The 18,369-nt window shown below is 50.8% G+C and overlaps 1 protein-coding gene across 1 annotated transcript in view; it reads left to right on the top strand.

Annotated features, from left to right (window-relative positions):
- Positions 1-18,369, top strand: part of Nrx-1 (Neurexin 1) — a 54,430-nt gene that overhangs the window by 19,514 nt on the left and 16,547 nt on the right. The window contains exons 2-12 of the mRNA XM_077665677.1: positions 5,838-5,949; positions 6,886-7,103; positions 7,590-7,715; positions 8,992-9,242; positions 10,634-10,777; positions 11,841-11,929; positions 12,637-12,876; positions 13,651-13,800; positions 14,937-15,089; positions 16,003-16,179; positions 17,115-17,229. Of these exons, the coding sequence (XP_077521803.1) occupies positions 5,869-5,949; positions 6,886-7,103; positions 7,590-7,715; positions 8,992-9,242; positions 10,634-10,777; positions 11,841-11,929; positions 12,637-12,876; positions 13,651-13,800; positions 14,937-15,089; positions 16,003-16,179; positions 17,115-17,229 (1,744 nt within the window). The 5' untranslated portion in view covers positions 5,838-5,868. The remainder of the gene's footprint in view (positions 1-5,837; positions 5,950-6,885; positions 7,104-7,589; positions 7,716-8,991; positions 9,243-10,633; positions 10,778-11,840; positions 11,930-12,636; positions 12,877-13,650; positions 13,801-14,936; positions 15,090-16,002; positions 16,180-17,114; positions 17,230-18,369) is intronic.

The raw sequence follows: 18,369 nt of genomic DNA, 5'->3' as shown, positions 1-18,369 counted from the left end.
CGCGACCACTGTAAAGGTCTATCCGTGACGTGCCCGTTAATAAGCTCGCTGCTGCAATTTCGTCACCCCTGCCTTTCATTAGCACTCTGAAAAGGAGAAGAAAAGACTAACGGGTCTTTTCTGCAGTCCCTCCCTGCTTTCATCAGCTGATATTCTCATGGACAGAGCCGGCCTTTTCCCGAGAATGAACCCCTGCCTAGTCTCACTACCATTCGTGAACTTGGCCAGTTCTTGATCATACTCCCCCCTCCCGTTCCACAATGTAGGCAGCGACGGCCGTGCGCGACCGAAAAACGAGGCCGACCGTGTGGAACGTGCTTTTCGTGACGGGCACTCCCCCCACCGCCGCTCCCGATAAAAATGAAGGAGAAAAAAAAATCATTCGGTGGTCGCTAGATGGCGCACTAGTTCGTTTCTCCCTTCTCTCCCACCAACTGGGCTTCGAGCGGGCGAGACAGGGGGAGAGAGGGAGAGACGGCAGATTACGATCGAAGCTCACGACCCGCGACGCGGACCGTTGCAAAATGAAGCCCGCAAGCTGGGCGACAGCGGAGAAAGAAAGTGAGACACAGGACGGACTGCGACTCGCTGGCAAACACGGCTGGCTCACACACATGGGGTTCGTTTTTTTTTCTTTTTTTCTTATTTGCGCCTCGGGCAAGGAAACGCCCACTGCGACGCCGCCGGCAGCGCACGTGGGCGACGCGACGCTTATTGGATCAGGCCAAACTTGAAGGGCAAGCCGCAAAGACACGGGGGACGGAAGGAGACGGCGCGTTGCGCAACATGGATACCGAGGAGGTGGGAGGGAGGGAGTGGTTGTCGAGAAGCTGCAGCGTATATACACAGGCGGCGGCCCACGAGCGTGTACATATACTACGAGACAGGGGGGAAAATCGATTCGTCTATAGAGCGGCCAATCAATCATTCAACTCTCAGAGTGCGGATAAGGAGGAGTGGGGTGCGTCGTTCCTCCCTTCTCCGCAACCTCCTTACGAACGCCTCCGTATCTCGGCGACACGACGGCGGGGTTTCGCGAGCCGACAGAAGAGGCAGAAAGAAGAGCTCAATCTCTCTAATTGGGCGCGCCAGACGATGGCTGCAGGGAAGCGAGGATCAGCCGGGGGAGGCTGGGTATCAGCGGCCCTCTTTCCCTGCCTCTCGCCTCCCGTTTTTTTTTTTATCAGTCCCTCTTGGAGGAGGTTCCCATCCAGGCATTGCTCCCAAAACCTTGCTCTTACCGTGCGCTAGCGTTGCTGACATTGCACAAAAAAAAAACTCAGTCCCCTTGCTTCCTCCCAGACCGAAGAGATTACATGGCTGTATTGCCTCTCCTCTTTTCCGAAAAGGCGCATTCCCAAGACAGCATTCAATGACCATAGATGACATGTTCGCATTGACTGAAAGGTGCGCACGGCAACGCTGTGGCCTCACGGTGTAGTAGTGTTACGGGCCGATAAAGACAATATAGTTCAGTGCTAACGGAAAGAGGAGGAAGGCGATTAGGGGAGATCAGAATAAATAGATGGCGTCGAAAGATGTGTGCTGTGCTGCTTCAGTTACGAAACTTTACATTTGGCGCAGTCGACAGGATGGGGAGAAGGTAATCACGTGATCCGAGACTGGTGACGTCAGCGAGTTTTTGGTGTTACTTTTCCTCCGGCTGCTATTATAATGCGACTACTAATGCTACTATACTACGACGCCGCAGTATCTGTGTGCAGACAGAAAATAAAGATGAGGTGATTTTGGTTTACACAGCACGTATCTGTGCCCTGGACTGTTTGGCTATCGGCACATCCGTGGCACTGCACAGCTTGAGGGCAGAAGGCGGGTAGCACTCCTTGGCGGGTGTTGCGCCAAGGGAATTACTTCCCCTCTTGCTTCCTTTCGCCGTTTCCTTCTGCCTCCGGCTTCCTGGCTCGGTTAAGTGTGTGCACCAGACAAGGCAAGACCAACAATTTAGCATCTTTATTTCACCATGTCCCAAAAGACAGTGGGCTGACACTGGTTCACGGTTTCTTTTCGCTCATGCGCGGCTATGAACTGTTCATCGACAGAAACCTTTCACACGACTTGGTGCTTTCTTTTTGCCTTATTCGGTTGGTTTCTTCGCAGACGTTAGCAAGTTTAACTACTCGGAATGCCTGTTTTCTTTGTACATTCATGAGGATTCTAGATGCTTACAACATAGATAATTTACATTGGCGTGAATACTTTCGTTTGCCCCCTTACAAGAGTTGGTGAAATCAAGCTATGGCAAAGGCAAGCCGCATAAGTTACAGAAAGTTATTTTCAATCGCCATGATATCCTCTGCGAAGCAAACAATTTGCTTAGTTGCTAAAGGAAGGTTATTGGTATGTGCATCCGATTTTCGTCGTAAAAAAGCATTTTTTTCCCCGCATTCTTTATTCCTCTCCTCGCTGAGCGGCAGCTACTTACAAATGTCAATGGTTTGGCTTATGGGGGTTTAACGTCCTAAAGCGACTCAGGCTATGGGGGACGCCACAAATGTCAATGCGACGACACATCTCACTATTACTACGGGCGAAAACAGAAAGTAGCTCCTAGACAGATTGACCATACTTCACAAAACTTGTTGAGCTTTTAGTAGGTCATCCAAAGGGTGCATGTCTTGCAGCCAAAACGCCAACAAAGAGCATTCCGCTGTCGCTGCCTCATCCAGCACAGTCACACGTATCTAAGAATGGAAGCCATGCGTTGTGGCTACCGAGCTGTTATTCTGGGGCAAAACTAATCATCTCTCAGCCTCAGTCACGAGCTGTGATGAAAACAAAAAAAAGAGCTTTAACGCGTTCTGCTCGTATAAGGACATCGCTTTCTGTTATTTCTGTTTCAGTGCCAGAAACTGTGCTACCACATCTCGGAACAAAGAGTCTAAATGACGAGCACATTGGTGGGTCATAAGTAAGAGTTACGCGGAAGGGATTTTCGTTCAACTGCCATGTTGAGTAAGATTCGACAGAAGAGAAATTTAGGCTAGTTGGCACTGGCCTCAATGTATTCGTTTGTCCTTGCTCTTTTGCGTTCATAACATATATGATCAATGAGATGTAACCCCAAAACCAATGTTGAGCTTCTTCCTTGCGCCGTGCTAGCTGTGGCGTCATCGGCGCAGCGTAGAAAATTCGCGTCACAAATGAGCTAGAAGAATACTTTGCATCCTCTGTTGCTAGGGTCAGAAGTCTATACGAAGTGGTCGTTCCACCCAAACTAGATCGCAGAGAATCTTGCAGACGGACGCCGACAAACTTCGAGAGGCAGGTCAGCCTCTGTGTCGGCTCCTTACAATGCCGACTACGAGAGCGGATTCCTGCTACTGAGGGCTAGTCTCGTTTCTTGGCCCCAGACACATCAGCCGCATTCACTGCTATTTGTCGTTATTTTTCTTTCGCGCTCTTTTCTGAAGCGAATGTCTTTGTTTGCTTCTTTTTCTTGACTCTTTTACCCCTCCATTGGTCGCCTGTTTTTGAGGACTCTCGATATTAAGTGCCTATCGGACTTCAACAACACCCATAGTACGGAGGAGCTGCTCTCTTGCTCAACGCGTTGCGCCGCAGGCGCTCGGGCCTACACGCAACTCCTAGTGCTGCAGCACGTCTGCCTAAGTGTCGCAAGTGCGACCACAGAGGCGGGAAATTCGTGACACCGAGTGGAAAGAACGTGTTCCTTCCCCGCGTCTAACACCAAATTCGCGCTCGAGAAAAATGTTTTTACTCCCGCTTCCTTCGGGCGCTTTTCATTTCCACTTTTTCCTATTCCTTTTTTTCCTTCTTTCATGAAGTTACAAGCAGTAAATTGGGTTGCACCGCAGTCAGATCGTGTGTGACTTCGGTGAAGAAACGACGAGAAAAGGGTCGAGGACTTTCATTCGAAGAGCGGTGCTCACGTCTGAAAAAGCTGCCTTAGACGAGAGTAAATAGAGTAAAGGGAGACTTTCCGCGATGGAATTTTGTTCTCATTTGTTTTTTACCCGACCGACAGAGCCGAATAATGTCCTCGCGTGCATGAGAATTGCTCAATGCTGAAACAGGGCAATTTCTGCCGACTTCCTCGCACCCCAGAGAAATCAGCGCGACGTCACCGACATAAGATGGTGCAGGCGCTCGACGGTGCGCCTTTTTATGTTTGCAACGAAGACCGAGGCCGAGGCGGAGAAATGCTTAAGTTCTCTTCCCTCTTTCCTTCACTACCCTTCCCGGCTCGCCTTTATCTGCTCCCGCCGAGCAACCTTCGAGAGTGCTGCTATGTCACGTCCCGAACGGTATTTAGATACTAGAGAAGCCGCTAAAAGAGCGCCAAGATGAGGATAAAAGAAAAGCTATTACGTTTGTCCATGGGCCAGCGTTTGGCGGATGCATTCCTCGGAGGATTGCCCAGGAGCCCCCGACGCCGTCAATGCGTCGCCTGTGGCATTTGTGGTTCGGCTCTGCCGCATACACACTACGCTGGCGGGAAAGCACGCTTTACAAAAGAGCTCCTGCTGCGGCAATTGCGGTCTTGGTACGCAATGAGAAATAGTACGTCAGAGACATAAAAAAATGCTTTCCTTTTTTATATAGCAAGGTCCACAGAGACTGGTGCCTTGCCTTTCAGAATAAGTCGCTTTACAGATAAAAACAGGCGGCCTAAGAATTCTAGAAAGAAAGGAAGAAAGAGCGAGAGAGACTGAGAAGAATATATTATTTTTCACGCCGTGGCGACAAAGAGAAAAAAAAAAACGAAAACTGCACAACTATGAGATAGCGTGGTGAATAAGCATGCATATGTATTTGCTATGCAATGAAAAATAAACAAGTGTTTGCTAGAATACGCGAATTACTTAACCCACAGACAATGCTAGATATTCGCGAGAAAAAAACAAACAAGAAATTAAATGTCTGCCGCAGATCTCATAAATGGCACCCTTGAAGGCCTCACTTTATTCCTATTTTATACGCACTGTGTGTACTGAGCGTACGTGTACAATGAAGGAAAACCGCCCTGCTGACCCTTCCCGTCAAACTCCTAGGAAATAGATAACTGGAGACAGTGAGGGTATATGTACGCAGAAAGAAAGGGTTGTTTCAGAAAACCGTTAGTTCCATGCCACCTTTGTTCCCTCCCACTTGCGACTCAAAAAATTCGTTATCCTGAGACAAGCCACGTGTGAGTGAGGCTCAAATTATCGTATCAGTGGGATCAACAAAATACAGCCTTTTAAAGGACTGTTTAGCTGCTTAATCTTAGTTCTGAAGATCACATTGCTTGTCAGTGGAATGTATATTAGAGCAGCAGGAATAGAAATAAAAAATAACTACATAATTGGCACTCGATAGTTGATAATGCCTGCGTTTTGACATTTCCTATTAAAAAAAATAGTGTTGTGAATTCTGTGCACAAATGAATAACTCCATGATAAATCGCCGTCTAGCATGACTTCTCGCGGACTAGTCGGTATGACACAGAGATGTTTATGTTTTGTGCTTCTTCATTCTTAGCATAAAACTCGGAACAGTAGAAAGTCTTATTCTTCGATTTAATTACCTTTTTTCCTCAATCCCAGCATCTTCTCCCGGAAGCTTTTCAGCTACTACAAATTCAGCTTATACAGATATTACAAATTGTTCCGTACAGATGTTTACATTAAATCCAGAGAACGGGAACGACAGAATTTTTATTGTTCCAGCTTAACAGAGTCCCTGCCTCATTTATAGGCACAAACCCAAGACCTCTTTGTGAACTAAAAGGCACAGGGCTAGCCGCTTCCTGCCTATGCACCTTCAGAATCTTGGTTTCACTGTGAATTCTTAAATCTTTCATTACTGCTTCGCAGCCAGCGCGGTCTGGTGGCCGTAGCGGCGACGATGGCTGCCCAGTTCCGCGCCCTGGGTCCTCTACCCCTGCTGCTGCTAGCTGCTGCGACGATACCCCTCCTTGACGCCCAGGTTGGTCGGCTGTCTCTCGCCACTCGTGGCTCTACTGTACTGCTGTACTGTGCTTTTAGCTGCGATCGCTGATGGAGTGCTTTGAAGCAAATGCTTCCAGCTTCTCTTTAAAGGGCAACTGCATCACTTTTGGGGAATTCTACGATATGCAAGGGTTCAAATATATATAGGCTGTAGGTGAAGCGTGCCGCTTTTTTTTTTTTGTGCGTGGTACAATTTAAAATGACGTAACAAACAGTTAAATTATAAGTTTCTCCTCACAGCAACACAGGAGTGCGGCGAAGCCAAGTGCGACGTCAGGGATGCTAAGATTTCAAGTTTCTGCTACCGTCAGCCACACCCTGCCGTGCGTCGTTAGATGCTGTCAAAAAAAAAAAAAAACTCGGTGGACTTTGCCTTCGGTGGCGTTGGCTTTCTTCCTTCAAAGCAAGCGCTTATGCGTTGGAAACATATCGGTACCCTAGGTGACGCTATCACACGCTCCCACACTTGACGCTGGGCGCTGCGGAGAAACTTGAAGGCCGTTGCGATTTCAATCGGCGATTACGTCAACATTTCAAATGCTAGCCCGAAAGGACTTGGCATGCTTTGCCTGCAAGCTTCACATAGTCTACCCATTGAAACTCGACGCATTCCAAATCCTCCTCAGTTGCCCTTAAACTTACACAGACAGAGAAGGAAAAAATTTGAAAAAACTTTGCAAGTGAACCAGCGTAATTGAGTCTACGTAAGTGAATCAGCTAACACCTCAGTGAATGAGTAAGATAGGGAATGAGTGAGCGTGTGAGTGAGGGGGAATAAATTACTGAGTGAGAGCGGGAGAGTGAATTAGTGAGTGGGAGCGAATGAGCGAGTCGACGAACGAATGCGTGAGCGAAGTAGAGAGCAGTTCTAAACAACAGCGGCTCATCTCTCACACCGCGTCACCCCCCGCAGGGCTCCCCGTCGCTGGCCGAGGGACCCCTGGGCCCTTCGGCCGTGGTGCTGGAGGGCTCGAGCAGCTCGTACGCGCAACTGCGGCGCTGGCAGGCGGGGCCCCAGGCGACGCTCAGCCTCGACTTCCAGACGCAGGAACCGAGCGGGCTGCTGCTGTACGCCGACGATGGAGGCCACGGGGACTTCGTCGAGCTCAAGCTCGTGGAAGGAACGCTCAGGTGGGGCTATAACGCAGCGCCTGTGCACGTGCGGCGCCAAGCTGGCGCTTAGCCGCGACTGCACGCAGTGGAAACGGAGCAAGGATGGTCGCACGGTGGCGCTTTCTCTATCAACCCCATGCTCTTGAGTGCGGATAGAACTGCTCAGTAGAGCCTGTCGTTCGACGTTTGTGCTAGCGGAAGTCAAATAGTGGACTTGGGCAGGTCGCCGATAGTTTGTGTTGGGTAAAAAAGTGGATTCCAAAGGAAAGTATGCATAGCTGGAGGAGGCACAATCAGTCGAGGGTACGAGGTTAGGAAATTTGCTTAGGCGCTGAATTGATTAGAGGTCAGTTACAGAAGCCTCTGTATTGCAGTGGTCTTGAAATTTATATTGTATATAAGCTAAGCACCTCACACTGGATTCATACTGTGCGCATATACCACGAAATAATGTTTCAGGGGAGCCTGAAACCAAGTCTGAAACTGTGTGTGTGTGTCATGCAGGCTCCGGTTGAGCCTGAGCTACGGTGGCAGCAGGCCGCCGCCGGAGGATGAGGCGCCCTTCCTACTCAGTGCCGGCCGAAACCTGCACGACGGAGCCTGGCACCGCGCCGAGCTGCTGAGAAACGGGTACGTGCCTGATCAAGAACGCTGGCCTTCACTCTCCTGCATTGGTTTACAGCAGTTGCGTCAGTAAAGAGAATTTCTAGATACTCCGCGCGCTATTTTTGATCCAGAGATGACCGGTATTGAGCGGAGGGATGAGACGACCGGGTCAATGTCAGAAAATCATTGATTTGCCGAACCTGCTGCACGCTCGCGTTCAGCTCACAGAGAAGCACGGCGTTGAAACTTGAAAGCATGCCTTGTTTTACACTGCATATTACTTAACAATGTATATAGAGGGAGAGAGGTAAGTTCATTATCAAACAACCAGCCTCAACTGCGGACGTCGTCAGGAAAGTCTGCTAATGTCGCTTCCGTGGGTGCCAGAACGTTTCGCGCCTTTCATCCGCAGTGAACAGAAATTCACACTCTCAGAGTGCAACGCGTGCTTGAGTTACGCGCGCGCGTAAGCATGCGTATCTCTGTAAACTTCGGGCTGCCTGGCAAGCGCTGTCATTCTTGAAACATCCTACCGCAGAAACCCCACCGCCAAACGTGGTAATCTTTGTGGCAAAGAAAAACCATGCTTTTGATCGACAAGATCGTTGGCATGACTTCCTGGCGGCTGCATGACGTGCCTTGCTCGCTAAGAGTTATTCGTCACACCCCTCCTTCTTTTAGGGAATCATTATGAACGCCCCATGAGCCGAACATGCCCTGACCAATCACGCGCGATACGTCAAAATCAGAATCAGAATCATGTTTATTTATACAAGAAGGAAATACAGCCTGGTTAAATATATACAGAAGGAGGTCCCGTAGTCACCGACTGTACTGGGGCCTCCTATATTGCTAATAAAAATGCTAATATAAATGCAAACATAGCAGTAGTAATAACAAGTTGATGAAACAATCGTGCCGTTACATATTTCCGCGGCGACACGCATATTATATACAGGGGTGAGTAGGCATATACAACAACCAAGCAGAATAATGAAAATAGAAGTTATACAGTGCTTATAGTTATACAGTTATTCAGTACTACTTATACAATACAAAATTACTTAAAAAGCGAAAAACTGAACAGTAAATTGGCGATAGGGAAAATAGTACCCATATTAAAAACATGCGGTGTACATCTGATGTAATACCCAAGGAGTGGCCCTTACGGGGCGGTCCTTCGAATGAAGTAGTCCGCTCTCTCCCCGCCCAGTAAAGGGTCAAGGCTCTGACACAACACGGAAGAGCCTCACGCGGAAGCCCCCTCTCCTATCACGTAGCGACTGGCGGTTGTGCGCAGGGCCGAGACGCGGCTGCGCGTCGACGACCAGACGGACAGCGGAGGCGTGGACCCCGGCGGCGACCTGCACATGGGCAACGAGTCGAGCAACAGCTTCGTCTACGTGGGCGGCGTGCCCTCGTGGTACGGCGCCAAGCTGGCCGCGCTCTCCCTGCCAACCGTGTTCTTCGAGCCGAGGCTGCGCGGCGCCGTGCGCAACGTGGTCTACGCCTCCGAGCAGGGCAGGCCGCCCAAGAGGCAGGAGCCCATCGGTGAGCGTCCGCACGCTGCCCGTGCACTCACCGCCGCGACTTGAATGCTGGGGATGCTGCACTGACGCAGCCAGAATTCAATAAGATGCGTGCAAAGAACACATGCTAGTCGAAGAATACGAGAAAGTCGGGCCCAAAATACAACTGAAATGTCTGTCGTCCTGTCGTTACGACAGACTTTTCTGTAGTATTGCGAAGTTTTGTGTTGTTTCGGCAGATCTGGCTGTGTCGTTGCGACAGTAAACTGCTCAATACTACAGAAAGTCCTGTCGTTACGTTACAAGAATTTCTGTTGTACGGACGCAAAATACTACAGGAAAATCTGCTATGACGACAGAAAATTTTCTGTTGCGTTTTTCAATAGGGATATACGTATATGGGCGATGGTGCGATAGTGCGATACGTTTACCGAAAACAGTTTGTGATCACTGAGGAATAGCCTGCGCGCATCACGACCATTTCGAATGACAGAACAGGGAAAGGGTAAAGAGATCTTGAGCAAAAGCGAATTCCGGTTTGGCTAATCCGTAGCGGAGAAAGGGGAAAAGGAATAAGAACTAGCTATCGTACTTCGAACGTTCATTCGCGGAAAAGAAATGGCAAAAAAATGACGGTCGATTTGCGTAGTTAGGCCAAACCCAAATTAGGTGCGCTAGCGCTGTGTGACCTTTGCTTTGCATTGTTTATCCTCCATCTGCCACCTAGGTCACGTGAACTTGGGACATCATCACGTAAATATATGCATACACACGCCTGGGTAGGTTGCCCACAGGCCGGTGGGCAAGTTTAGTGGGCAGTCTGCCACAAAGCAGGCTTCGGCCAAACAAACACACAACGGCTTAACAAAGCTGAGAATGGCCACTAAAAATGCTAGCGCACTACAAAAAATCTCCAAATTCATCAGACTCCACAGGGGCTAGTCCTAACTGAATCACACGACCGAAAAAATGAGTTCTGGAAAGAGCCTTCTCATCTCACCTGCACAGTATTCTCATGCGGCCAAACAGTGAATACGAGAGCTTTCAGTTATGATACACCGCGATGTCGATGTAATTTACTGCAGAAAAGTTGCCACATGCAGATGCCACTCTGTGTTCCGTATGCAGCCCACTATTGTCACAACCTGCCGACAAAACGCGACGCCCGCGGGACACGTAGCATTGCGTAGCAACCTTGCAAGGCTGACTTATAACACGTATAGACAAAGACGGCGCGTGAGTTAGGCCACGTATGAACTGAGCCAGGTATCCGTAGCCTTGCGGGGGTTATCGACGCCAACGTAAGCAGCGAGATGAAAACGAAAAGGTGCAATGCCATCTGGCACAGCGCGTAAGTGCAGTGCTGCCAGCATGCCTCGAGCCCCCAAAGGAGCTCTGAAACCCACTGCGCAGGCTTCAAGGGCGTCCGGCTGCGAAGCGACGAGGCTTGCGAGCAGCGCGACCCTTGCCAGCACGGCGGCAGCTGCATCAGCACAGACACGGGCCCCGTGTGCGACTGCCGGGGCCTGGACTACGAGGGCGCCTTCTGCGACCAGGGTGAGTCCGTGCCTGCCTCTTCTAACGCGACAGCGTTAAAGGCCCCGTTGCGCAGAAAATCCGGTGTCGGCGTTGTCAGCGTCGCGAGCGAAAAATCACGAGCACGACTCTGGCAGGTGGTGCCCAAAGAGCAACCCATAGTGGGCAGGTGTGCCACCTAGGAGCATCTTCGGATAGTACATGGTGCTACACCGTTGCCTGCCACGAAGACAATTCTGAATTTTCAGAGAGACACAGGACTTAAACTGCTCCCTTTTAATAACCATAGTTAAACTTTCCTCTTTATTCCTCCTACCGATTGGAACGTCTTTTAGCAGTACGAAGAGTACTTCAGGTCTTCGTCCGGCGACACGTTGCCGGTTGGGGCAGTAATTCCAGCTTCTCAAAGCAAAACTTATTTATTAAAGACGGCACTGACATAAAAAGACAGGTGAGTAAAAGGCAGTTTAAAAAAAGGGCAGTTTAAAAAAAAGGCTGTTAAAAACGGCCGAGCTTGAGACTCGGCGCGCTCGTCCCAAGTCGTCGTTTTCCGCGGGTTTTAACCCCTTCGATAATTGGGCGGAGCTTGAGTAATCTAGCTCTCGCCCAATTTAGACCAATAGCAAAGCAATTGCATCGTATGTACCAGTGGGCGGAGCCCAGGGCCCGCCCCAGGCATGATCGCTCCTGGTAGCAGGTGCGGGGGGGGGGGGGGGGGCATTGTCCCCGTGGGCTGTCGCGAGCCCAGTGGAATGCGCAGCTCGCTGCATGCGCATTCGATGCACCGGTTGCCACGCGTCGGGACAGAAAGGATTAGTGCCGCCTTTCACCCTAAGCGCGGGCGTCACGCCTCTACGTACATTCCTCGATTCCCCCTCGGGCATGACCGCTCCTGGTAACAGGTGCGGGGGGGGGGGGGGGGGGCATTGTCCCCGTGGGCTTCCACTTAACAACCATGTCTGCATATGTGTGCGTGCTTGACTTTCGTGTGAATGTGTTCACGTGTTCATCCTCTGGAATAGCCTACCAGATGCATGACCAGGCAAACATAACGGCACTCTCCTCCTCCCATCTATACATGCAGAGAAACAACCATCGGAGGCCACTTTCCGGGGCCACGAATTCCTGTCGCTCGAGTCGAGCCGGGCGCCCGTCATCAGCGGCTCGGACCAGGTCAGTGAGGGAGCCATTGGTTGCATGCCCACTGATGCACTATGTGTGGCAGAGAGTCCGTACACCCCGCTGACTACGGTCCGTGATGCTTTTGCGTTGAAGCACCGCTCGCTCACTCGGAGAAACCTGCACACTTGCACGCAGAGATCACCGTCGCCAATTGACGCTTCATCGCCAACTTTCCGCGCTGCCTGGTACTAAGAGGCCTGCTGTCGGCACTGCAAAATTGTACACATGTGCTCGCAGAAGCAATACCCTTGTGTGCACGCGTTTTGTCCCTGGTCTTGAACAAGTGAACCAATCAAATGACGAAGGACGGAGAAGAGATTAGGCATGCACTGAGTCTCGGTGTGTGCCTCGTATCTTCTCTGTCCTTCGTTGCTTGACGGGTTTATTTGTTCAAGACCATGTACCAACTCACCCAGATCGCGACTGTTGTCTATGGTATCGACGGCAAATTCCACATCGCCAGGCAGTCCTCAAAAGTGCTGCTTTGTGTCAGTGACTTTCGTTCGCAAGTGCGCATATGCCGCATGACCGCGCCGACGCGGTCTCGTGAAGATGCCGAGCGAGCATCCCGATGCTGCAGTTGATGCCCGTCAGGTGTGCCTTGTATCTCCGCAGACACGAATACTGAGTTGTGACACCAGCGCGGCACAGTTAGGGCGACGGACACTGCCAGTCCCTGCGTTGCATGTTCTGCGCAGGTGTCTCTGCTGTTCAAGACACGCCAGTCGAGCGCGCTGCTCTGGCACAGCGGCCGCGGCGGGGACTACATGCAGCTGTCGCTGCGGGACGGCGGCCTGCTGCTCTCCGTCGTGCTGGGCGCAGGGGCACTGGAGAAGAGCGTCCGCCCCGCCAGGGTGCGCTTCGACGACAACCAGTGGCACCGGGTGGTGGTGCACCGCAAGGTGCGCCACATGACCAAGACCACCAGCTTCTACCACGTGAGTCACTACACCTGCTGGGCTGGACTTGCTTCTCGGCACAACGTGGGGCCTCATCGGTAGCTCTGCCATAGAGAAACCTCAATAGCTATGTAAACTCTTGGAGGTCTTTCATAGAGATAGGCAGCTTTAAGGAGAACGTTCTTCAGGATAAGCGGCGTCACCTTCGGTGTAGGATGCCGTAATCGAAACTCCCCAGTTCATCTTTGGCCCATGACTGAGTTGCACCGGTGGTCCTCGCTCGCAAGGCTCATGTGGGCCTCCAAAAGCCAAAATGTCTCGAACGCCCTGAAAGCGTCCTATATGCATGTAGTAATGGGATCCAGGCAACTTTGGCGCCGGCCCCTCCTTTTATATACGTGGTACTAGCTCTATCCCTATATATCAGTCCTTCACCCCAAGGGAGCGAAAAATGTTTTCAGGGCTCCTTTTCCCTCCGCAGAGTCATTTCTCACGTGTAGACATCGAACATCGAATTTGGACCTTTCACTAGCCGAGCTGGCTATTGGTCCAATTAAGTTTTGATGTATTGGTTTTATAAAATAAAATGATGATGATGAAAAAAAAACAAAAGATGCAGTCACTGCCGCGAGAGCGTAATTAAAATAAGAAAACAAAATGCGCGTACAAAAATCACGACTATTGTAACGCTGTCGCTCCTTTGCGAAGATAATGTGTAGCATTCAGTCGCAAACATCCTGCCTGGCCTTGTGCGGCCGTCGTCCCGAATACAAGCCTGTGTTTCTCACATTGTGTGCTGACCAATATGCGCAGCTGTCCATCACGGCGGACGGCGTGTACACGGAGCGGGGCTCGACGGCGGGTTCCTTCTCCTTCCTGGCGAGCAGTGAGCTGTTCGTGGGCGGCGCCGACGCCCCGCTGCCGGGACCCAAGAAACCAAACTTCGTCGGCTGTCTACGCAAGGTCAGTGCCCCCCTCTCTCTGTAAAGCGCAGATGGCCACGACCAAGGCTACTTCTTCTAGGAGTTATATGTGGCTACTGTGACTGAATATGTGACTTCTTTGTGAACACTGTGACTGAATATGTGCATAGTTGGTGACTTCTGGAGTGGGCTGCGTGGAGTGATTGTGGGCATAGATGGTGACTGCGGGAGAGGAATGTGTGCAATTATAAAAGACTGTGTGCATAGAGGGGTAGATGCGACAGGTTTTAGGACATTATTACATAGAAGTGACGCTACGGTGGAGCAATAGCCGGCAGAATAAGCAAGGCTAATCTCACCTGTAGCATTCAACACCTCAACTCAACTTCAAAATGTCGTCAGGGAAACACTCTGATATCAGTGGAAACGAAGGGACATCCAGTCCCACTTCCATCCCACGATGGCATGAGCAGCCAAAGAATGCAAGATTCGGCCACTGTGCGAGTACGAAAAAAAGCACAGCGCTCGCCAGTCGTCCTCTGTTCTCTTCCTTATCTAGTCTTTTTGTGCTGCTCCAGTAATAGAGACCAGGGGCCGTATTCAATAAGGAGCCATAATTCATTTTTCATTTCATCTGGCATGACGTCAGCACGACGGTGGCATCAGACGAAAGCAGCAAGCGGCCAATCGCGAGGTAGCGGGTGCCTACGTCGACGATCGCCTTCGCCACTCGTCGCACGCACCGGTTAATCACTGGCAGCGATTTAATGACGAGGTCCAGTTGCCAATGAGAACGGGTGTTTGAAAGCCGAGGCTACGTCACCGAACTACATGACCGATGCCAGAGTACCAAATGGACCCGGAATGGAAAATGGATAATAAATGCGTGTAGAAAACCGCCCCTGGGATGTATTTTGTAACAATTGCTTTATCGGCCTAATCTTTTTGCCCTTCTACTGTAGACAGTTGCGACTTTCTGACGTCATGAATGATGACTGACAGTTAAACAAGCATCGTAGTCTGCCGGCTTTGGTGCCGAAGTCTGGATCAATAGCAGTGGAGAAAAATAACGACTCGTGAACTGAATCTTTAGAAAATAGGCCCCATCGTATCGCACGCTCCGTTGAGGGCCGCACCTAGTCCAGAAGCCTGCTCTCAGGACCTCTCTCGTCACAGGTTGAGCTGGTGGCCGACAGTCTACAGCTGGACCTGATCGACCTTGCTCGCTCGGGCAACCGACTGGTGCAGGCGCGTGGCAACATCCACTTTGTGTGCCAGGAGGTGGACGCCGCAGACCCAGTCACCTTCACCACCAGGGATTCTTTCCTTGTGAGTCCTCCCCCTTCTTGGCTTCTCTCCTACAGGGCGACCACGAGACAACGGTGACGGGTGTCAGAAAGACGCTTAACATTGAGAGTCGCATGCGGGGCCGGAGAGCGAATCATTCCTAAAGGCTATAGTCGGATGCAACTCAAGAACGCAGCGGCTTTTCCCCGTCAGAGGACCCCCTTCCAGCAAACGGCGTCGTCCGATTCTCATGACCCTGCTAGCGTGACAATGCAGGGAGCGGCGCCACAATGCAGGGAGGGGTCTATCCCGGACAACAGAGGGAAGGGATTATCCCCTTTCATCTACCACTCCCTGCTTTGTCACTCTAGCAAGGTTGTGAGAATCGGCCGACGCCATTGGCTGGAAGCGGGTCCTCTGACGGGGAAAAGCCGCTGCGTTCTTTAGTTGTATCCGACTGTAGTCCTCGAGCTAAATTTTGAAGCTTCACTACGCTAGGTTTTCAAGCGGGCAGCGTCAGTGCAGTCATGTGACAGGTGTCACGTCGTGTCACGTGGCTGGTCTTGTGACCTACTGACGTCATCACAATCTGCCCACCGTGGCAGCTGGCAGCTGCCCCATCGGGCATATCATCGGCGCTTTAGAGACAATCCGTTCGGCAGTGGTTGTGGTTTAAACCACAGCTAATTTTTTTTTATTTGAAACTACCTTCAAAACCATGCGGCACGAAGGTGGTCTACAATGAACTCTCATCCGCTTCCCCTTCCCAATCTAGGCCTTAAGCCTACTTTTCAATTGTGTCCTATTCTACATCAACTGTCGTGCCTCAATAGCTGATCACACAGAGCCCATTTGCACTTTCCCTATCTCAGCCAGGCCTCGAGGACATTCATCCATCTATTCTATCGTATATGTACCCTGGCTAACAGCGGCGATGTCCTCTCTGTGCATGCAGGCGCTGCCCAGCTGGGAGGACCCGCGCAGCGCGGGCGCCTTTTCCGTGCGCCTGCGCACCGTAGAGCCCGACGGGCTGGTGCTGTACGCCAGCGGAGCCCAGGGGGACCTCATCGCCCTCGAGCTGCTCGAGGGCCGCCTGCACCTCGTCGTGGACCTGGGATCGGGACCTGTCAAGGTGCGCGGCATTGCGGGCCCGTCCCGCTACGGGGATCTCTTCACTAGGTCTTGAGAGGCATCTCCGAATGGAAACTTCAGCGAAACAAATCTTGGGAAACACGGCTGAGCTATGCTGGCTCGGCATTTAAACTTTATACGAACCACAGGAATGTTCCCTAAAGAAAAAGTGTCAAGCGAGTGTGCGTACAATCTGAACAATATGGTTTCGTTTCCCAAATGGCTTCACATTTGCTGTCGATGATGTGCCAGTGATAAGGCTAGGTACGTTAGGTGTCTGACTCAACCGATATGCGTGCGCTGCGCCCGATTTTTTGGATCACTGCAGAAACTGATGATATATCCACATTTGTTTTTTTCTTGCCGCATCGGCTCCTTTTAAAAATCGCCTGAGAAAGCGGTTACGGTAATCGCGGACGTAACTCGAAGAAAGCACTCATAAAGCGCAGTAGAGATGGGCAATTAAGTCTGCGGGAAAATCCGTATCTATCGTGAAATAAGTTTATACCTCGTGGTTATGGAAGCTGCGACATCATTACTAACGTCACTTGTCCAGAGAGTTATGGCAGTGATGGACGCTGTTCTCCGGGAAGGATTCGGAAACGAATTCAAAAGAGTAAGAGGTTGGATACTCTATCGCAGCCAACCTCCGCCCAAGTGTACTTTTGCACGCGCTCGTGTGTGTGCGCGTGTTATATTAGAGAGAAGCGAAGCCTAACAGGAACTGCAAATTGGTATTCTTCCGGGCTAGTTGGTGTGATTCCATCTGTGGGGCCAGCATGGACTTTGGGACGTAGGAAACGTATGTCCCAAGGTCCCAAAGTCCATGCTGGCCCCATAGATGGCTAACAGGAACATCCGTGCGATGTCGCATACCATATGTATACTTGGCGTTTTGTGTAATGCCTACGTACCTGCCTTCCCTCGTCACACCAGGTGCGCAGCGAGCGGCGCCTGGACGACGGCCACTGGCACCAGGTGCAAGTGGCGCGCACGGGTCGCGCGGGGACGCTTACCGTCGACGAGGTCGTCACCGACTTTGTTGCGCCAGGTGAACTATGCACTGCCACCAGTACCACTGAGGTAGCACATTAACGGTATTAACGGTATTAACGGTACTCCTTTAGTCAACGTGTGGCGGTTGCTTCCACAAAGCTCAGCTGGAGGCAAAGACTGCATTACTGTCCCCGTCCTTTTCTGGAAAGAATAATACCCCTGTCACACGGGCACTTGTAAGGCCTTACGAATTAAGGTCCTTTGCTCCAAAGTCGCGTGACGCGCATGTACACGGCAAAGAGTCGAGACCTTTGCGAAAAAGGTCCGTAGCCGCAAAGGCGGCCGTCAGCGGCCTTAAAGGTGCTTAAAGGAGCAACCCAGATGGGAGCGCCAGCTACCGAGCTCAAAGAATAAAGAAATTGACGCAATTTTTAGTTTTGAAAACGTAAAAAAAATATCTAGTTTATCTTATTTAATGGTTAATTTTGCGTTACAGTGCACTTAACCGTAGAGGAGGCTATGACTTAAGACATCTACACTGCTAAGAAAGGACTTGAACGATTTTCAGCAGCCGCATCGACACACACGTGCTTGCGCTTCTCGCTTTGCTGTTTTTTCTTCGTTTGCTCTTCATGGCAATTACACACTTCGTTATAACGTCTTGCGGTTCGTCGCTCATGATTACGGCAGCACGCTAACCAGGCACAACCTAATTTCTTTGAAATACGCACAAGGACATAAGCAACAAAGCACGCTTCTCGCACACAACGAGGAGCCGAACGGAAAAGTGCGCCTACCGTGGTCGGACCGGAAACGATGTAAAAAAAAAAACTTTTGTTTCAAAATATCCGTTTCTCACCGTCAGAACGCTCGTTTATTATCGTGATAGCTACTTATTTCAAACATACACGAAAGCACTCTTATCCTCTGGGCTGAAGTGCTACCGTCTGCTTTAATTTCATAATGTTAGTAGCGCCGCTTCACATACAGCGGTGACTTTTGGCATTCACGGAGGCCGCGTTCTAGCTCCTTTGGATTTGCCGTGTAGCAACGCCACTGCTCCTTTTCGGTTTTCCTCCTTTAGTGCATTAAGACAACTTTACGGCGAAGGCCGTGAAGAAGTACGTGTGACAGGGGTATAAAACGGAGGGTTGTATTGGATGACCTCTTCTCATTTTAAGCCACAACGTCACTT

The sequence above is a fragment of the Amblyomma americanum genome, chromosome 5 (genome assembly GCF_052857255.1).
Source record: "Amblyomma americanum isolate KBUSLIRL-KWMA chromosome 5, ASM5285725v1, whole genome shotgun sequence".
NCBI classification, from domain to species: Eukaryota; Metazoa; Arthropoda; class Arachnida; order Ixodida; family Ixodidae; genus Amblyomma; species Amblyomma americanum.
Note: the sequence above shows the minus strand (reverse complement) of the source record. Positions and strands in the feature narration are given on the sequence as shown.